At 36.9% G+C, this 22699-nt stretch overlaps 1 protein-coding gene across 1 annotated transcript; it reads left to right on the top strand.

Moving 5' to 3' along the window:
- yipf6 (Yip1 domain family, member 6) lies at positions 1-18356 on the top strand. Its single transcript, XM_039766357.1, has 7 exons — positions 1-80; positions 6199-6327; positions 9528-9606; positions 10137-10179; positions 10984-11109; positions 12343-12500; positions 16186-18356. The coding sequence occupies exons 1-7, from the start codon at positions 48-50 to the stop codon at positions 16332-16334; spliced, it is 717 nt and encodes a 238-aa protein (XP_039622291.1). The 5' UTR covers positions 1-47; the 3' UTR covers positions 16335-18356.
- The last annotated feature ends 4343 nt before the right edge of the window (positions 18357-22699 follow it).

Raw genomic sequence — 22699 nt, forward strand, 5'->3', positions numbered from 1 at the left:
TTGTCGTCTTTTGATGATGTAGCACGAATTTCCACGTCGCTGTGAAGATGGCGGAAGTGGACGAAAGCACTAAACCTCTGGTAAGAATTAGGGTGTTTCGGGTTTTTTTCTTGCGCTTTGGAAGCCGAACGTGACATGCTGTTGACAACTGAAAGCAGTGACACCGACGACAATGTCAGCGACATGTTGCGTTTATAGACGTTATAGGAGATGGATTCCCTGGGAGCGCAGTGTGTGTTGCTGTATCTTGGGACTGGCAACTTGCACCGATCTGTTATTTCGGAGCTGTGTGGTCACGTTGGGTTTTGTAAATTGAGTTACGGCTCCTTCTTATACCTTCAGTTTTATTCTGTTAACAAGTACAGCAAGCGTGTGTACATTCAAAGAGTGACAGCAGAAATGAGGTAGACGAGGGTGAAAAGGAACTTTGGCAATGAACACACCATCTAGGACAGAGGTGTCAAACTAAGGATTGCAGTAGTCATGCTTCCAGCCACTTTTTAAATGAGTAACCAATAACTCCTTTATAATGGAGCATCATTTTTTTCCCTTAAATTTAACTGGCGAGCTTCATAAAATGAATAATTTTAATTATTTTATTTTCCCTTCGCTAGTAGCCAGAAGCAGTGAGCTGTAAAGCGAGGCAACGGATGACCAGCCAGCTGTGCACTGTAAATACTACTAACACTGGTTCCTGGAGGGTCACCTTTTTTGCTGCAACCTATATTTAAAAGCCATGCCGTTCATGAAATAAGCTATTTAATTCTATAACTCTGTTTCATTTTAGTGTCCTTATTTCTCCACACCAGATATTTCCAAAAACTGTCTTTTTAAGTGATCGCTCCATTAGCATGTCTTTGGCCAAAACGAATTAATATTTCTGAGTTTCATTTTTTTTCCCCTGATATTTAATGAAGCATTGTGTGGTGGGCACACAGGTGGAAACAATGAAGGTTTCGGAATATTAAAAGGTTAGTCACTTAAAATTACCAAAAACAAGTAGGTTATGCTAGCAGTAATAACTGGTTACTAAGTAAGAAAGTATTTGGATTGAAAACCTGTACCCACAGTAGCCTTCCTGTACCTGAGTTTGACACATGTACTTTAGGATGAGATTATTTTGTTGCCATCTCAGCTGTCTGTTTTAAATTAAGTGAAAAAGACGTTTGCAGTTACTAGGGTGCTAAAATTCGTAAAACGTGTTATTTCTAATAACAAGGGGGCTTGGTCCCCTGCTTGCTTTGCTCGCCAACCCCCCCAGCCTGCGCTACACACCAGCCCTTTCACGTCTCCGCTGGTCACGTATGTGGATTTCACTTTCACCAAACAACAAATCTTTTCTCGCAGATACGCCTCCTCAAGAAACACTATTTTTCCCTGATGGCAACACGAATTAGACGATCTACAAGTCTCTGACTTAAAGTTTAAAGCCCAAACAGTATCTACATACTTCTGTCATATCACCTATGTCCATATATTCAATCTCTTTTCGTTGTTCCGTTATTTCACAGAGTAATAGTTTCCATTTATTAATGCTAATGCGATCTTTACTATCAGTTTTTTCAGACTTTCGAATTTTAGTAATTTCATAATCTCTAACCTGCTCTACATGTGTATCGCGCCGTTTTTGAACCTCTTTGCGACATTCTACTTTGTGTTCTACCATTTTGTTTTTTATTTCTGACCCTGCTTGGAGCGGAGTGCGCAGGAACTGTGTCTGACAATATTGCATTCACACAAATGAGAGTGATTGGACCATGGGTGTGATTGTAAATGTTTGAGAGGAGGGCAGAACTTGTCAAATTTACTTGCCAAAAAGTTTCGTCTCAAGGGACCTGAAATTATCTCTCGCTGGAATTGAAATCTCGTCCCAGGATTTCTTTTTATAATAGAGAGATGTACTTGTTAGCAGTGGTTCTATTGGAAAAGTTTCCATACCAAAATTAAATACAATCAAACATGTTAACTACATTGCAATGCAATGCATTTTCATGTGGTGCACTTAATTTTGGCATTGTTTTATTATGCCATAATTAAAAACATACCAAACCAAATAATTTATTACTTTTCACTGTGGCACACAATTTCTGTGTCAGTTTAATATGCAAAAGTGTGTTTTGTTTTAATTTATGTCCATAGATCACCTGTAGTAATTTCAAAAGCAAAACAAATATATTGAATTTTGCTTAGCAGCTGTTCCAAGTGTATTGCGTTTTGATTCAGCATCACATGTTGATCGTGCCAAAACTGAATATAATTAACTGACTGTACAGCGTCTAAATAGTGAGGTAAGGGGCATTAACAGCTGGGGTATGAAGTGTTCCACTTCTTATGTCATATTGTTCCATTCTTCTTCTGATAGTCCTGACCGATATATTAGAAATGTAATAATAGTTGATATTGTCATCCCCATCTATAAGTATTTACAAACCACATTTAGGGAAATATCTGTGTACTAGCTGTGCTACCTGCCCAAGATGTGTTGAAATCTAAGTAATCAGTGTAGACCTCTGCGTTAATTTGTAGTGCACCATACAATGCACATGTCTCTTGCTATTTGATATGCAATTCGTAAAAGCAGTTGTTAATGTTTATGATCAATGTGCCATCTATTGGAACGATAAGGGTAATGCATTTTAGCTCTAAAATGTTTGTGATGCTCTATTTTTGGAATGACAGTGGCATAGCAACCAGACAGACACTTATTCTTTGATTAAAGTGGATGGGCGCCCCCGATGATAATCTACATAATTGTGTGCTGTAGTTGTTCGGGACATTATCTCTTGATTGGGTTCTAAGGATGTTTCTGTAGCAGTTGGAGATTCTTCTCCTGATGCTATTTCTATTACACTGGCCCTTTTCAGCAATCAGTCAACATGGAAAAGAAAAAAAAAAACATCATTTACATTGCCATCTTCTACCTTTTCAATGAGATGGCAGATTCCCCTGCCTTATCAACTCCCCCCGTTCGCCTATTTTAGAAGGGGGTGAACACACTCATGATTGGAAAGCCTTGTACCCCAAGTGTTGATGCCCATTGCCCCATGATTCTGATTGGTAATTTTATTACAGTCAGTTTGGCATGAATAATGCATGATCTTGAATGAAAATGCCATATACTTGGAGCAGCCGAGAAGAAAAATATTTCAAATAAGACAATCCATTTTCTTAACCAGCAAGCACAGGGAGCCAGTCCATCAGGGGATGATAGGTGTTTTCCAGATTCTACTTGAGTATGTGAGATGAGTTCAAACGTATCCATTCCGGCATTGTAGAGGTTTTTTGAGTATTTTTGAAGCGGGGGCAGCAGCAGCAGCCTTGCTTGAACAGGTCAACACTCTCACTAATGTGGAATCAGTCGTCTTCTTCTTCTTCTTTTGGCTGCTCCCATTAGAGGTTACCACAGCGAAACATCTTGTTACATATCTTTCTGTCCTCTGCAGCTTGTTCTGTTACACCATCACCTGTATGTCCTCTCTCACCAAATCCATAAACCTTCGGTTAGGCCTTTCTCTGTTTCTCTTGCCTGGCAGCTCTGTCATTAACATCGTACTACCAATATACTCAGCATCTCTCCTCTACACATAGCCAACGCAATCTCGCCTCTCTGACTTTATCTCTCAACTGTCCAACTTTAGCTGACCCTCTAATGTACTTATTTCTAATCCTATCCATCCTTGTCTCACCCAATATATGCAAGGTGTTTGCAAAAATAGTAAAACATTGAATGATCATTTTTGACAAAGTAGGAATTTGCACTCAGGTCCCAATCCAGGTGGTTCGTCGTGTGGTAAGTGCGTCAACGAGCTGTAATCAGCGCATGCTCCCAACCTGTCTCTCTAGGAATTAAACAGTATATACCACTAAATACAATATAGTTTTTAAAAAGGCTGCTATTACTGATACTTTGCATTGATGGCTGTCATAGGCAGTGGCTAATTGATGAGACCAAAGATGTGATTGGAGGTTGTGTTGAATGATATCAGAGGTATGCTTCTCTGTACAAAAGCACTGTAAAAAATGGAAGACACAGAATTGGTGGCAACTGGTTAAACCCGGAGGTTAAACTAATGATGACTGTGATGATGATAATCAGTAGCAAGTTGGCTGGCACAGGGCACACATTTGTTAGGTTGGGTCTCAGGACTGAGTTGGAAAAAGGATAGGGGATTTTGCTGTTGATTCTAAGTTTTAAAATGTTATGATATGGTATGATCTTGTGCAAGTTAATGAAAGTACACATTTGTCCCCGACTTCCTAACCTTCACGTTCACCATTTAGGTGCTTGCAGCTCCCATTTGTTTGTCCGTAGGCTTCAACTACAAACTGTGTAAACTGCTCAGTTGCTGTCTCTGCTTTGAGCCTGTGAATATAAATATGCAGATACTTTACTTGACTCAAGAGGACATTTAGCTTTTATAACATTTCACTTATTTCTTGAATGTATGTATCTAACATTAACCACCACATCTCAAACACAGAGATGAATTACTTAATTAGAACTAAAAGAGTAGTGAGCCATTATAAGTGCATATTGCTGAAGGTATTAAGGATCCCCAGTAGAGTTTTTGGATATACTTCTGCTGAATAATTAATTGCCTAAAAGTTCTTAATGCTGGTGTGTTACAGAGAGGGTGTGCAACATTGTTCACAAAGACCATGGCAGTTTTGTCTTCATTCTCTCCTCTTCTACTACCTCCAGTGTGTCAAGAGTGTTCCAAAACTAAGCTTTCCTTCTTCATCAGTTTGCTGATTCACTAGACCTCACTTGAAGTAACTTTACCAGCCTAGAACACCATACCATAGAAAAATCACACTGATCATCACAAAGTTAAGGAATGTGTAAAGAATGTAATTATTCACATCAAATGAATGCAGTCTCTTAAGAAAAAGAATAATAAGCTAAAATGCAACCTTAGTTCAGATCACTTCATTAGCAAATGGAAATTGCTAAAGAACTGTGCAGACTTATTAAGTTTAAAAATGCATTTTTAGAAACTGTGTTCCTAAGTGTGTACATGGCACTGAGTCATTCTAATGAAAGGACCCATGTATAAGAACATTATTCACAAATGTGTGAGATACACTTTGTGTGCAGGGGTAGCAGTCTAGCAGTCATGTTTTGTTTAGGGCTGACCTTTCCTGACCCCTTTTCTTAATCAAATATGTGCAATTGAGTTTAAGAAACTTTACACACAAGTAGAGTATTTTCATTGCTAAGTCATCGTTATAACTTGTTTGCAGCTGGGTTTTCCACTTAAAATACATACAAAATTAAGTAGTTCATTGTAGAACCTGATTTCCATCTTATACCTTCATTTAATTGCTACATTTTTTTTTGCTTTTAAAGAATCTGTCCCATTAATTGAAACAGTTCTCCTGGGCTAGTATCATCAGAGTCATGAGAGTTTTAAAAATATGGATTGCGTTGAATGATATAGGTTAAAAAGGTTTACTTTTATAAGCCTATCAGAGAAGTGCGTAATCTTTAACCTTGGCAAGCACTTGTCACAGCCAAACAAGCTGTGCCGAAAAGGCCATACACGTTCAGGGTCCCTTAGTAACAGTGACTGGACTGTGGTTTACAGTTTAATACCTTTGAAATTTGGTAAACCCTGACAGATTGTTCATTGTTTACATATTATAAAGGATGGAAATGAAACTATGAGGGAAAGCAAATTCAAAGAAAGTATTAGTTCAAAATTCTAACATTTACTCTCCCATGGTTTCACAATATGAACGTTTTGGAATGCTATTTTCTGTGTAAGTAATGTTTGTTGCTGGTGTCCAAGGCCTGGCCCAGAAAAACATACATAATTGAAATTCAAAAATAGAATACCCACCATAATTTGAAAATACTTGTTTGCTCTAATTTCTAATTTAATACACAGTAAAACGGTGCAAGATGTTCCCAATTTAATGTAGACCAAGTGAACTGATTCAGTTTTCTTACCCAATTTAGTTTGCTTTTTATGCATATGTTAAAAAGTTAGAAAGTCAATGTCAAATTCTGTGTGAAAATTTAGGAGTGTTGTAAAGTTTACATTTTAAAGAGCTGGTTTTGAAATAAGATCCAACATATTTTTTACCCTGGTATTTAATTATTGTTTTGACATAAGTTGTTAGAAATACATTACTAACATTTTTTTGGTTGTATTGAGTAGCTTGATTGATCATGTGCTTACTTCACCTTTACAGTTTGCTGGTCTATCTGATGTTTCCATCTCTGAGGACATTCCTGTTGAGGGTGAGATTTCTGTTCCAGTGGATTCTCCAACTCAAGATGATGAATACTCAACACTTGATGAGCCAGTCAAAGAAACCATTGTGAGTTTTAAATAAATGAATTATAGGTGGGTGTAGTGGGGGTACTAGGGATATCACATTGATATTTGAGTGTACTTTTCTTCTTTTTAAAATGACCCTATTTTTCTTTTAGAGTGTCATTTAATTTTTAGAATTCTAATATTTTTTTTATTATTCATGTGTTTCACCCTTCTTGAAAACAACATTATCTTTAAGAGTGAATACTCCCCCTTGAAACATAGAAAATAATTAAATATCTGTTATTTTCTGAAACTTCTGTTTGTAGTGTATTGAATCAATCAAAATTGATTTCAGTCAGACTCTGTGTATCGCATTATTTAACAAAATAATGTCATAAAGCATTTTAAGGCATGAACAAGATTACTGTACACTATCAAAAAGTAAAAATGACCAATATGGTAAAAACAATAACAGAAAATATAGACAAAAGTTTTGACAGAATTTAGAAGAATTTGGTATGCATTGGGAAAAAGTTTAATCTGACTAAACACAGCCAACAGTAACAGTGCATAAATGTATCACTTTCCAGTGGCTGTCCCCACCTTCTGCATTTTATATTTGCTATACATATTTCAGTCTGTGTTCTGTTTTTTTTTTGTTGTCTCTTCAGTACTCTGTATTGTCAACTTTAATTGTTTTACCTAAAAATGTCTGTTCTGCCGTGTTTCACTACTCTGCTTTGACTTTAAAGGGAAGCAATGCCTTACATTGGTTTGCACTTATTTAGGACTGTCTGTGGTAAATTTGCTGTATAAAAGACAGACATAGCTCACCATATTTTATCATGGCACAGATTTAATACACAGCTCCTTACTGCTTTAAGCAGTTTTAGATGTCAGGTACCAGATGCTATCTGAAAATGATAAAGCCTCTGTTGGCTACATTATAGATAGTAAAGGACATTTTCTTTCAGTCACTGTATGTTCGCAGTTTTGTCAATCCTTAAGTTTATCCATATCATAAAGCCAATAATGTAATTTTGATCTTCTTGGTTTCAATAAGCCTTTTCTGAACACTTTTAAGGTATCAGGGCGTATCTGAGCTGTATGTAGCTGTAGAGAGAGAGAGAGAGCTTTTTTTTTGCAATTATAACTCCCAAAGCCTATTTTGTGAAATATGCTAAGTTGATGAAATTTGTTTTTCCTGCATGGTTTCTCCCTATAAAATAATGCATACAGTAAAGGCCCAGATATAAAGAATCAAATATCAAAATTGGTTAATATTCTTTCTTTCTGCATCTACAAGTGGAGCCTCATCCTTCAGGTAATTTAATTGAGCATTCCCAATACAGTTAAGTGTACACAGTTTTGAATTTCTTTACTGATGCTCATCCTGACAACATGTTTATATCTTACTGTCCTTTTGGGTGATATTTTCAATTATATTTTTAGACAAGTCATTACATTTGCTCGAGGTAATGATAGAGTACTATGCATTTTGTAAAATATATGATAACTGTAGAATAATTGTCATGAAAAAAACATTTTTAAACAATAAAGAGTTAACATGGCTTCTGAATTCAGATGATAACAAGTTGCCTTTTTTAGTCGATTTGATATATCCTGAGTGAATGAATTCTTATTAAGGAAGACAAAGAGGTCCACTGCATTTAGTGTGTCACATCATTAAAAAAAAGAAACGTTTTTCATGTTTTAGTAATAATTGACAAAATGTAGACATAAAGCATATAATGTGTGAAGCCTGAAGTCCAAATATGAAATAAACACTTTCACAAAAGGTAAAGTATAAAAAAACAAGTGCACTTTTATTCAAGAATATAACTGCAGAAAAAAACCCGCGTTGAGGTGCGATATTCACACGTCTTTAAAACAACTGCTTTGGTGGCATAACGATATGAAATGCTGACTGGTAATCAAAAGGTCACAAGTTTGATCCCACATGACTCCGTTTTTTAGAAGTGAACTGCTCTTATTCTTACTATTTTAGAATAAAACATACAATTGATTTGAGTCTGTAATAGCCGGTGTAAATGTATGGTACTTGTAAAGGTTAGCGTTGTTAACCAAAGCCATCCTAGCGAGGACATGTCAATGTTGCACCCTACGCGGATTCTTTCTCTGCAGTTATATTCTTGAATAAAAGCGCACATGTTTTGTTGTACTTGTACCTTCTGTGAAAGTGTTTATTTGATATTTGGCCATCAGCGTTCGCACAATTTAGGCTTCATGTCTACATTTTGTCAATTATTATTAAAACATGAAAAACGTTTCTTTTTTAGCGATGTGACACACTAAATACAGTGGACCTCTTTGTGTTCCTTAATAAGAATTCATTCACTAAGGATATATCTAATTGACTAAAAAAGGCAACTTGTTATCATCTATTACATAGTTTACATAGATTGTTGTAGACATGGAACACACATGAAATGCATGTGTCGTAAATAACGATACAGTATTTATAAAAGGTGTCATTTTGCTTGACTCTATACAACTCTAAGCAACTGACACAAAGGTAAACAGACTTGAGCTGAGAAAACTTTGTGTGACGGTAGGGGGATGATATAGCAGGTTGCTTGCTGCTTATTGACACATTTAAAAGACAAGATGCTGACGGAGAGGTGCGAAAGGATTTAAGGTGGGATGGATTTACAAGTTTTTTTGTAGTCTTTGGTAATTCTAGTGTTCTTTGATTGGCGATTGACTTGTACAGTATGTTCTCGTTGTATATGCTTGCTGTACAGTAATGTGAATTTTACTGTTTTTAGGAATGGCATCTGTTTATCAGTGCCAAATGTTTTTGTGGAAACTTGCATTCATCAGTCTCCTATTTTGCTTTAAAAGTAGATGGGTAGTTCCATTGTTAAGGTTCTTTTGTATTTGCTTGTCATATCTGTGGTAACTTTTGTTTGCTCTTTTCTTTTGTTATTCATTAGTTTGGCTCTGTCTAGTACCATGATATCTATGGTCAGCTGAAGTGCTAACAGAGACATGTATGTCACATTCTGTTAAATAGAGAATGATACAGCTGAACTTATTGAGAAAAGACTATGGGAAGTTGCATTTGTGTTTGTTTTAAAGAAATAGTACTTTTTTTTTTATTTTTGTGCCTTTCTACCCCATCCCTCTTTCTGTGTTATTTATGTACAGTACAGCTCTTTATTCATGATGTATCAGTATTTTGCTTCTCCTCCAGCAATGATTTAGTGTTAATCCAGCTTTTATATTTTCTATGTGCAGCTCCGAGATTTAAAGGCAGTGGGGAAAAAGTTTGTCCATGTGTTATACCCTAAGAAAAGCACTGCACTGCTAAGAGATTGTAAGTACAAGTTATCTAAGATGTGCATGTTAAATTGATTGACATCTATAAATTGAATGAATGAACACTAGTAATAATGTGTTTGTGTTAACCCAGTGGTATGGTTGCATACTATCCTTAAAAAGTAAAGTTGAAAAGTGGGAGGAAGATCTTGTGTAAGAAATTTATTGAATTTTATGTTAAGTTTAAATTACTTTTACATTTGCTCAGAATGTTTATTTGTAAGGTGTAAGGCTAACTGCCAAGTCAATTAGACTTGGTTGGAATAGCATGAATAGGTATGTTCTATGTCTAGCTAATTATACATCTTTTGGTTGTTACTACAGCTGTTGATCACAATGTTCAACAGTGTGAATAGAGAGATTTTTTAAAAATCAAAAATGCTAGAATTCGTAGAATAGTTGGCGCTTAGCTCTTTTTTTATCATTACAGTTTTTATCATTTTAATTTTTATAGTTTTATGAATTATTTTTTATCAATTTAATACCCAGTGTAAAATTGTTTATTTTTGTTTTGTCTTTAAATTTCAGGGGATTTATGGGGTCCTTTGTTGCTGTGTGTAACGCTGGCTCTGTAAGTTCAAAACTATATTTGTTTGACATTAACATTTATAGGATAATATTTTGAATTTAAATGCTCATTCATCTTGCTGTAAGAAAGTAAATATTGTATTCATGTACCAGCCTCTGTAATTATAAAACCATCAGTTAGCAGTGTTGTCATCCCCTTGCTTTATAAATGCTTCAATGATTTTAATTATATAAATCATAAGCAAAGTTACTCTTTACAGCAAGAGCAAACATACCCATATTGCCCCCAAAAAATCTGTTTCCTTTCATTGTGATTTAAAGACATTTCATAAAAGATATGGTTCTAATAGGCCATAGAAAAATACTGAAAACTGTGTTTTTAGGCAAACTTTTTTTTTTTTTTTTAATATATAACTTTTTAGGTTTTTAGGATTTTAATGTTTTCTGTGCATAATGCTAATGCTGTGACTTGTGAACCAATGAGCCTGTCTAGGGTTTTACTGAAGAAATTCAAATACTAAAACTAGATGATTACTAGTGTTATGTTTAGTTTAAAACACTCACATTTACTGTCCGTCCATTGCTTTTTTTAGCTTACTTAGGAAGAAGCTGGCAATTAATTTTAGTAAATGTTGCTTGTAAATCAATATCCAGCTGGGTACTATAGATCTTCCAACTGCTGATTGTTCATTGATGACATATCCTGCAAATGTTGCCAAATCTGTTCAAGTGACAGATTTGACAGTCCTGTCAAAATGGTCCACCCTAAAAAGGAAATAATGTTGTCTTCTCTTGTTCCTTCACCTTGCTGTGCTTGCTTTCAGTGCTTTTAAATCTGTTTTAACAGAATGTTGCAGAGAAGTTCTACAGACAGCAAAGAGGATGGCGGTCCCCAGTTTGCAGAAGTGTTTGTCTTAATCTGGTTTGGATCTGTTGTTATTACGCTAAACTCCAAGTTGCTTGGAGGCACAATGTAAGTATTCAGAACACACGAGTATGTTATATTATGTTTTGCAGGCATACATGTCCTAGAAGAGTTTGTTGAGTAGATTAAGATTACAGTGGGTACGGAAAGTATTCAGACTCCCTTCAATTTTTCACTCTTTGGTATATTGCAGCCATTTGCTAAAATCATTTAAATTAATTTTTTCCCTCATTAATGTACACACAGCACCCCATATTGACAGGCAAAAAAACTGATATTTCAGTTTTGAAGGACTCTGAGATGGGGAGAAATAAGATTCTCTGGTCTGATGAGACCAAGATAGAACTTTTTGGCCTTAATTCTAATCGGTATGTGTGGGGACAACCAGGCACTGCTCATCACTTGTCCAATACAGTCCCCACAGTGAAGCATGGTGGTGGCAGCATCATGCTGTGGGGGTGTTTTTCAGCTGCAGGGACAGGACGACTGGTTGCAATCGAAGGAAAGATGAATGCGGCCAAGTACAGGGATATCCTGGACAAAAACCTTCTCCAGAGTTAAGCTAAGGACCTCAGACTGGGCCGAAGGTTTACCTTCCAACAAGACAGTGACCCTAAGCACACAGCTAAAATAACGAAGGAGTGGCTTCACAACAACTCTGTGACAGTTCTTGAATGGCCCAGCCAGAGCCCTGACTTAAACCCAATTGAGCATCGCTGGAGAGACCTAAAAATGGCTGTCCACCAACGTTTACCATCCAACCTGACAGAACTGGAGAGGATCTGCAAGGAGGAATGGCAGAGGATCCCCAAATCCAGGTGTGAAAAACTTGTTGCATCTTTCCCAAGAAGACTCATGGCTGTATTAGCTCAAAAGGGTGCTTCTACTAAATACTGAGCAAGGTTCTGAATACTTAGGACCATGTGATATTTCAGTTTTTCTTTTTTAATAAATCTGCAACAATTTCAAAAATTCTTTTTTTTGTCTGTCAATATGGGGTGCTGTGTGTACATTAATGAGGGAAAAAATTTATTTAAATGATTTTAGCAAATGGCTGCAATATAACAAAGAGTGAAAAATTGAAGGGGGTCTGAATACTTTCCGTACCTACTGTATATTAGAGAAATACATTTCTGTTCTGTATCAGGAGAATATTCATAAATTATTTGATTTCCTAAGTTTTCCTGTTAAACACCATTCTAGTTTTAGTTTTGAGTAAATGATGGAAAATTAAGACTTTTTCTATACTCCCATAAACATTTTTTCTTTTGCTTTCCCCAGATCATTTTTCCAGAGCCTGTGTGTTCTAGGATACTGCATTCTTCCATTAACTGTTGCAATGATCATCTGCAGACTGGTCCTGCTCGGCAGCGAGGGAATCGTTAGTTTTATAATTCGATTCATAGTGGTTATTGTTTCCTTTGGCTGGTCTACATTTGGTAAGGACCTTTTTGTGCTTACTCTGACAAATGGTTATATTGGTACATAGGTAGTTTGTTTAATAATTTAAAAAAATTACTATGGTGCCTCTGAAGTTACAATTCATATTTGCCGTTGTCAATGTCTAATCTACTGAAATATTTAACACTAGAAATAGTACCAGTAGAGGTTCACAAGTTGATGTATTCACAGCTCCCTTGTAACCCATTCTTCATTTTAACAGTGGAACTACTTAAATACCAGTATACCCTGTACTCACGTTAGGCCCATTACTTTGTTATGTTCAAAATTATTTGAATTTTTATCCTTACTCATTGTCCTTCTGAAATGCAGTTACAGAGACAATCCATTGGTACTCGCCATCCTAATCTGAATAGCATTGAGTTCTCATAAGCTGTTACTGATAGAGTAATTATTTAATACAGGAATCCAGATATACCTAATAGTGCCTCCTTAGTGCACATTTATAAATCTGAAATCTGATTTGCTATCGGTATCGAAACGATTTTCATTTTTTTTATACCTTATGGCTTGTATTAAATAATAGCTTGGCATCCCCTTAAGATATTTATTTGGGGACTATTGGTAGTCTGTGTTTATGTAAGCAAAATAGACATTTTACCTATTTGAAGTAAGGTTTACTGTATTATATTAAAATATGTCAAATAACTGCACAGTGTACTTCAGATTTAATCAATATTGTTATGCTTTTATTTAGCATTAATTGTAAATTAATTTTTAATTAATTTATGAATATGTCATTTAAAAGTAATTGAGTTATGCAGTAATACAGTTACCACAAATTGCAATATAAAAATAGTCCAGAAACAGAGTCAGTCTTGTAAATCACAGAAGCAGTTGAAATTCATTAATCTTGACACTTAAAACCCTACCCTAACGCACTGCAGAGCTAGTTAATAATGAAATTCTGAGTATGTTATACCTTCTCGTATTCATTGGTTCGACGTGAGTTTGACAGAAATGTAATCAAGAGCCTCTCAAGCTTATTTTAGAATCATGTTAATTAATTCTTGACAGATTGCAAAGAAGCTCTGCACATTTCCGCAAAAGTTTTATGTAACGTAAGATGTCATTTTGGGTAATGAATAGTGCCTTAGGATTCTCTCAGAACAGCAAGATTAGTTGATGCTATAACAATGTAGCATTAACTGTGTTAAAAACAAAAAGCATTTCATGGGATGTATACATGAATGTATATTTTAGGTAATTGTAATTTAAATCTGGATGATTGTGCTGAATGTAGGATTTTAAAATGTATTACTGCATGCTTTAGAGAAGACACTTCTACAGACCTGCCTAAGATCATCGAACAGTAAAATTAATTGATAAAATCTGGAATTAAAAGAGATCTCATTAGTAGCTAAAATATGTACATTGATGGGTTATTAGGGAAGTTGGCCAGGTTCCTTTTAATAAATTATAAGCGTGTTGAGGGAATTGTATTGTTGCAAATTCTTTGTCAATATAAAATTGTTTGAAGGTTGAAAAAAATTACTTTCATGAATTCTTTATAATTAAGAGAGGTATACAGTTATCCTTTAGTGGAGCTGCACAGAACAGCTTCTCTGCCTTACAGTGGTGTCCACATCTGTTCCATATTTTAACCAAGTGAAGCACAATCTGATTTTAAGGAAGTTAGTTATGAATTATGCTGACTGGAACACAGAGCAAGGCATATAACGAGTAATTTCTAGAAGGTTTTCTTTCCAGTGCACTCTCAGTTCCTTCTACTTCGTTCTGTTGTGAGAAATTACAAATATTTGCAACTCCTGTTGTAAGCTTGGTTATCCAGAAGGCAAGCAGGTCATATATTAAAAGAATGACATTGTAGAGCTGGAGGTCAGGTAGTGTCATGCAACCTTGTAATTTCAGTCTTAAGAGACGAATGATCAGCAGTTCACTAGCAGAAGCAAAAAGCTTTGGGAGATAGTAAACAGCCCTGCTGTGAAGTTGTATGAATTTATACTGTTTACACCTATGTAGGGTTCTGGCCTTGAGTTAAATAAGTAACTTAATCCAAATGTAAATATTTTATGCAAACCCAAATTTGCGAGAGACAGTAAGTAAATATTTTATGCAAACCCAAATTTGCGAGAGACAGTAAAGAGTTATCCTAATTCTACTCTATCACATGCTTTTTCTGCATCTAGAGATAACACTTCAAGAAGCTCAGCTGCTGAGGAGCCATATATTATTTCCAACGGTTGTTGAATTTTTAACAGTAGATTTCTACATTTACCAAATCCAGTTTGATATTGTGATATTATTATAGGGAGCACTCTCTGAATTTAATTTGCTAAAATGTTTACCAGTTCATCAACATTTTTATTCAGTAAAAAGATTTCAAATTCCATAGGGCTGTTTTTCTTCACTGGGAAAACACTTACTTGATTGAAAACAATACTTGATGCATGATATAAACTGTGGTATTGTAAGGAGAGGATCAGAACAATTTTGTAATAGTATTTTTGTTGTTTCTGAAACAAATGTACATTTTGTGTTTGAACACTCTATATATTATAACAATGAACACATAGAAAAATGCAAAGGTTTAGGGTCTAATGTGAGAGACAGAAGTTGGTTGGAATCATAAGGTGTGTGATCACACCACTGGCAATGAATATTATGCATTGCATTTTACAGGTCATCTTTTCCATCTGGTTGTTAGGCTGTTGAAGGTTTGTGCACTAAATTAAGGAGGGTTACTGCAGCATCTATGAATGTCAGCGTTGGAGAGAATATTGATATTGATAATGAACCTGTTTACAGACAATAAATGACTGGCGACGCTCAAAATCAAATTGTTGAGTGTAATAAAGAAATCCGTCTGAAGCTGAGTTCAGATGGCTTTCTGCTGTTGTGTGATACTTGCGTAGTGCGCGCACATTGCAAGGTTAGGTTTGAAGTTTGCTGTACTTATTATTTGACTTTCAATAATTTTCTGTTGTTTATATTTATTTGGGGTTTATTTCAGTTCTTATTGGTTGCAATATTAGGTTCCCCACTTTCTCTGAGGTAACCTGTTGTTTCCATACACTAGGTTTGTTTTAGTTTCTAAATTGATTTTGATTTAAGCATGCTGAAACTTTGTGATGGTACAAGCTTACAGATCGAAGCATTACATTTTTACAGGATGTTCTTCAGGAGAAATAATATATGCCCAGAATTCACATTAACCGTACTGATTACCCATTTCAATTCAAATGAATATAGTTTCCTGTTTCCAAGGTCAGTCCCTATGAAAAGCGGGAGAATGTTTTAATCCTGAGCAGTTATGTGTAGCATGTTCAACAGTAAGCAGTTATAGTGACCTTATAATATTCGCCCCTTGTTTAAAAAAGAAGAAAAAAAAACTAAAAATATTGTATACAGAAAAGTATTTAATTAGTTAAAAAAAGCGCTTCTGATATGTTTGATTAACTGATGACACTATAACCGGGGTCCATTTTCTTAGAAGTTTTCCTGGTTGAAGAACTGGACCATCAGAGATATTTTATTGGAACAATTTAGTGAAATCAGTTTTTCATTTAAATGGGTTGTGCAATGTTGGCAGCAGATGGTGCTGTTTCCTGAAGTCTTCTTAGTTTCTGTTTATTACTATGCATATTTAAACTGTTTAACAATCCGTTTCCAATGTAATGTTTTCTTTTTCTTCCTTGACAGCCTCTACAGCCTTTTTGGCTGACAGTCAGCCTCCCAATCGCAAAGCACTTGTTGTCTATCCCATATTCCTGTTCTACTTTGTAATTAGTTGGATGATCCTCACTTTTGCTCCTTCTTCAAGCAGTAGCACAAAGACCGTGGGACACTGAAGTTTCAAAGTTGATCACTGGACAAAAAGTGCAAAGAGCAATTTCTGCTCGGCAAGACTTGGCACAAATTTAATAATCGCAGCAGCCACCTAAAGTGATGTGCATGTATTTTTGAAGTTTGAAGGAAGGAAGGAAGAAAGAAATACAAAAGGCTGTCCTGCTCAGTCTGTCCTGGGCACTGAAGGATATCTGATGCAGTCTCAAATGCCCATTTTCAGTCTACTTACCTGTATCTCCACATGCCTCTCTTTAGTTGAATTTGTTTGTACAGTTCCTAGGATTTGGGATTGATTTTTATCACGTACTACCAAACAGAGTGGCACAGAAAAGTCCTGCATGCATTTATTTTGTTTTCAAAACAGTGGATAATTAATGCCTAAGGGTATTACATCATCAGTGCACTGCCATTTGAATGTGTCTTCTTACATGCACGTGTGTGTGTGTGTGCTGCAGAATTAGCTGGACTGTATTTTCAAAATAACAGTCCATTGGGCACTACCCTATGATGACATTTCTCTCATGACCAGCATTTTGGATGATAGGATGTGTGCTTCCATTTTATTTACACACCATACACTCATTTTGCTGGTGTGTGTGTAAATAAAGATGTTGTGTGGGAGGAGGAGCAGAAGCCTGAGAAGTGTTTGAGGCGAGTGTTTACTTTCACTGCCTTGCAGCTGGCTCCTGGAGCAGATTTACTGCAGCTGTCTAGCAGACACCAGCCCCCTTTTACAGTAACAAAACATGTGTGCAAATAACAGAAGTGCTAATTAAACTGAGTCTGGGATGGGGAACTGCATGACTCATTGGTTATCCACTTTTTTGTATGGTTCCTTTTTGTATACTGTATAAAGAGAGCCTAAATCCATGGACTAGTATATAGATAAATCAACGGGCGTTTTGCTTTTTCTTATTGATTTCAGTCACGTTCCACTCTGATGCAATACAGTATCTTCGGTGGCTCATGTTTATGGTGCACGTTCATACTTGGGTGACACCTCTTTGCAAATACAAATGATTTTTCTTAATATATTTTTTGGAGTGTTGAATAATGTAGATTTTTCATGTATTTTTCTTAATTTATTTGAAGATTTGGATTTTGCTTGTGGAGAAAATCTATTCTGCTAAAGTATTTTGCATCTCTTGTACCTGGTTTTGGGGGGTGGAGGGTGTCATTTAAGTTCTAACCCTAAAGAGGACTGAAAGTTGTTTTGAGATTTTAATTCTTTACAGACATTATTCATTTAAATATTACATCATTTTCTAGATATTTTTCCCAGGTGTATAGTTTTGTGAGCCTGCAAATGACGTTAATATGTTTTCAGTCTGTCCTCTTACTGAGCAAGACTAGTTTTGGTCTCGGGGCCCACAGCCTGTTTATTATTTGCAGTTAGGAGTCAAACTGTCTTACTGACTCTCTCATAACCTGTAGACCTAGAATGTCTTTATCTTATGGTGGTGGTTATAACACTAAAAATCAAAAGAGAATTAGGTTTGTGAACCAGGAATTATCCAAAGGGTAATTGCATTCTCAGTTTGGAGACAACATTCAGACTGGGAGTTAATAATTGTCACTGTGTGTATTTAAATTTTGGGAGGCAATGACATGAATTCCCCTTTCCATAAGGACAGTAGTTTTGCTTGTTCTGGAAAGCCAGCTTGTCATTTTTGCACTCTCTATTTACTATGAAGCAGGATACTTCAATCAAATGCCTTACTTTACAAGATTGTTTACTGATTTACGTGTGTGTCTTTATTTCACATCACATCTGTTTGCTATTGTCAGAGTTTTGGAAGTGGCACCCCCAAACCTTGGTAAAGCTGTAAGCCATCTGTTTAAGGATCACTAAACACAGACCCCAAATTGTGTTCAAAGTTCACACATTGCGTCCACCATCACATTTGCAGAAAACAATCTGCACCCATATTGGCTGTGTAAACTGCATTCCACTAATTGCACTGTAAATGACTTGTATATTTAACAAAAAAAAAATTACCAATAAAATGTTTTGGCAAGTACCAGCTCAGTGTTGTTTTCCTGTGTAAAAAAAAAGGTTGAGTTGGCATAGAACTACAGTAAGTGCTGATGTTGTACAAAAGAATTGTCTTCTCATTGTTCAGGAGTCGTTTTTTTAAGAGGTTTTACTTTTCAAGATGACCATTATCCATAAAATCCAGTTGGGCTTTTGAATGATTTCACATGAGATGAGCTGTATTCCCTAAGGTCACCCGTAAGGTATACTGGCTGTCACTCCAGCCACAAATATTTTTAAATTGATGACTTCCTCAGTTAGGCATGTTATGAATTGATGTAGAAATATTCAACAGCTTTATTTCATAAAATTGAGTGGCCTGATATCATGAATGTCTGATATTTTTTTTGTGTCCATTTCAGAATTGTGATAAAATTCAAGTCAAGTCACTTTACAAAGAGCAGGGGTTTATGTTTGGAGTGTTATGTTAAGACCCTTTTTTACCTTAGCACGCCATCCTGGATTGTAACTCTCCTTTTTCAATTCAAGTACTTCCTCAGGAAGGCACTTTATTTTATAGATTAGCTGATCTGCAATGACATGCTTCATAGGGGCCCATAAAAGTGTGTGATTCAACACTGGCAACGTTTCGCTTCATGTGGCTTCTATAATCCCTAACTAATTAACTGTAAAATATAAGTGGAGTCTGAAAAAGGAGGCAGTTTATTGTTTTTCTAGCCTGTGTAGGCACTTTCAGGTAACATGGAGTTAAAAACCTGGTTGAATGTGAGGCGAGTTACAACCTGGGTTGGAGTTCTGCTACTAAGAAAATGCATTTAGTGTCTGCTAGTCAGCGTGAGCACTGACATGACTGAATACTAATTTGTGTACCATGATGAATCTAATAAGGAGGTCCTAGTTAAACAAGACCCTCAGTGTCTAGAAATGAATAAATAGGAAGCATAAGGGCAAGAGTAGTATGAGCTCAGTTTGTACAGAATCTTACATTCCTGGACCTGATCTTGCTGCTCCCTGTCTAGTGGCTAAACACTATAGGGTGACAGTAAGTCTCTCCAGAAGGGGCATAGCGTTCCACTCTGTGGCGTGAAATGTAACCTTTGACGTAATGAAGCCAACGTTGATAATTTCACAACTTAATTTACTGCTGTCCATTTCCTCCAAGAAACCCCCTGCAGTATTAACATCAGTTCCTGAAAACAGCAGTGTCTATTTAAAACAAGTAACCAAAACACATTTGTCACATAACAAGCGCTACATCTTAGCCATACATCTTCCAATATTGAGCCCTCAGGTTCCTCATAACAGTGTAAGATGTTATCACAAGTATTTAAACATTTGATGCTAGATAATAACAGGGAACTGATTCTGGAAAAATGTCCCGCCATTATCATCCAATAAAGGCTTGTTTGGCCAACGTGCTTCGGAATATGCTTTCAATTTTTAAGGCCAGGTAGACAAACGTCCTTTAAAGTCATAAATAATGTAACTGCCTTGTCGACCTTTATTTGCCATTTTTAAATACAGTCAATGGGGTACTCACAGAATTGAGACCATATGTCCCCGTGGATATCATCAAAGGTATCTTCATTGCCAAACTGTAACAGTTATAGCTTAATAATAATAATTCTTTACATTTATATTTTGCTTTGCTCTCCACTCAAAGCACTTTATAGTGAGTGGGGAGCCACTTCAGCCAGCACTAATATGCAGCACTCACGTGGCAACCATTTCTGTGCCAGTGTGCTCACCACACATCAGCTGTTATGTGGTGCAGTGGTGAGAGAGAGAGCGCCAATTAGAGACCAGGGATGATTCGGGGGCCAGAATGACTAAGCTATGGAGGGCAAATTAGCCTGGACATTGGGATACATCCTACTCTTCATGAAGGATGCCCAGGGTTCTTTAATGACCACAGAGAGTCAGGGCCTCAGTTTTAGGTCTCATTCAAAGCACAGTGTCGCCATTACTGCACTGGGATCCACATTCATGTCACAGGGTTACAAGCAACCCAGGCTTTTCCTGGTTGGTCTGCCATCCAAGTACTGGCCAGGCCTGAACATGCTTAGCTTCAGGTGGGCTACCTGTTCTGAAGTGTGTGTGCAATGGCTGCTGGCTTGGGTGCTGTTTCTTCTAAATCCGTTGTATTCTGATTAACATGTTTCAGTTACTCGTTTTAAATATACTCTGCTATTTTTTATAATTGTAATTGCTCATTTTCCGCTCCTTGTCTCTTGCTTATTTCTAACACCGCAGCACCTTAAAGTGATGCCCTACAGTGTGTGGCAAAAATGGCAGCTTGGAGGAATTATGTGGTAGGAATGTAAATGGATGAGATGAAGATGTACTGTACTGTGCAGGAAGGAACTTACCTGGAGCTTTCCTTGAGGCACACACTGAGCAGCATGGGGGGCTTCTCCAGTTGTGCAAGACTATGTGGAAGCAATTATGAAGATTAGCTCCATTACTTCAATCAAAACTTTTGTCTGCGGTGTGTGTGAGCCTAAAGAAAAAGTCCTCACTGGAGCTGATTTTTATCAAAATTAACAATATGAAAGAAGCAACAGGTGAAAAAGCTGACAGTCTGGAAATGAGGCTCCTCCGGCAGTCTTGTAGGAATGTAGCTTTGACGCGGAACAAGTTCAAACTTTTTAATAATAAAAGAAAAACACCTGCATCTTTTAAATAAATGTTCACGCACAGTGTAGTGCCTTTAATATGAAAGGACTCAGTAATGTAACAGAGAACATGTCTATACAGTGAGTAGCTCTTTGAACCCAAGCCTCTCTGGAGCATGTTGACTTTGGCTGGGTCATTTGCCAGGCACATGATGGGGTTACAGATTAGCACAAAGCAGCCCTTTAGTGTGAAGTCGCTGCTCCCTGCTGTCGCCCCGTTCACCAGAGACGCACGTAATCTTCAAAGGGCAAGGAGACGGCTTTCACTGTTCATAAATCCTGGGCTCTCCTTCACCTTTGGGTGGACAGTCTCACTGGATTTACGCACATTCCTTTTTTAAGTGTACATGTGTGTGTTTTTTAGCAGAGCTAATTCCCACTGTTTAGGTAGAGGTGATCAGCATCATGGGAGGTTAAAAGTCACAGACGCTAGCCCTGAAGGGGTCACATAGTCGTCTGTTTTTTTTTTTTTCTTCCTGTTCTCCCCTTTAACCGAGGCATGTCTTTTTATTTTAATGGTCCGTCTGTAAAAATCCAAATTTCCCCCTCAGGACAAATAAACTATCTATCTATCATTATATAGTGCCTTTCCCTATCTATTATACAGTGCCTTTTACTCTCTATATATCTATCTATGTATCTACTATGTGCATCCATGGTGGTGGATATGAATGAAAGAAAAAGTAAGCTAGAGTTATTGCCAAAAGTGGCTACTTTAATTGAAGAAACCCTGAGTTCATCATCCTCTCAGGAGTGTGCATCTAAAGTGTCTACCTATAAATACACCTCATGATGTCACACTCTACAAATGATTCACCAGCCAAATCACAGTAGTTGGTAAAGTCTGCTTAAAAACAAGCTGGAACTGCCTCCTGAACCCGACACAGAGAAGTTCACACAAGTTCAAGGCACACACATTGGTTTTCTTTTTCTGTTTACCTCGCGGGAAACGCTTTCCCTGTTTCCCACACTTACAACACAGTCCCAGCACAAACACAATAGTCTTCTCTCTCTCTTTTTTCCATCTTCACTCCTTGGGTCCAGCTTAGTCTTCCTCCTCCCGACTCTGGCTCCCTGAGTAGTGGCTGCTGGCTCCTTTTATAAGGCACATGGAAGTGCTCCATTTGCTTGATGACTCATTTCCGACAGCACTTCCGGGTGTGGCAGAAGAACTGCTGATAAGGGCGCAGCAGTGCCTGCGGATCCCAACAGGGCTGCACCAAACTCCCAACAGTCCATGGCACCGCTGCAACCCAGGGGGGTTACCATCTAGCATCCCAGTGGAGGTAATGCTCTGGCCATACTTGCTCCCCTTGTCCTCCCAGTGTGGAGGCATTCTGGCCGGGCAAGGGCCCTGGCTGCACGGTACAACGTACATGAAAAAATAAACATATATTTCATGACATTATATTAACAGTCATATCTTTTGTTTTTATTTATTGTCACATTTCACAATGCATCTATCTATCTATCTATCTATCTATCTATCTATCTATCTATCTATCTATCTATCTATCTATCTATCTATCTATCTATCTATCTATCTATCTATCTATCTATGTTGTAGAAGTCGCTTCGGAAACTTTCCGAATAGAATTCTTGAATGGCTAGAATGGCTTGGCTGTCCATATGGCTCCAGTAATCCAGTGGCAGGAGTAACGACCATCTCTGGATGGGTACTTTAGAAGGTCTCTGT

This window comes from Polypterus senegalus, chromosome 10 (assembly GCF_016835505.1).
Source record: "Polypterus senegalus isolate Bchr_013 chromosome 10, ASM1683550v1, whole genome shotgun sequence".
Taxonomy (NCBI): domain Eukaryota; kingdom Metazoa; phylum Chordata; class Cladistia; order Polypteriformes; family Polypteridae; genus Polypterus; species Polypterus senegalus.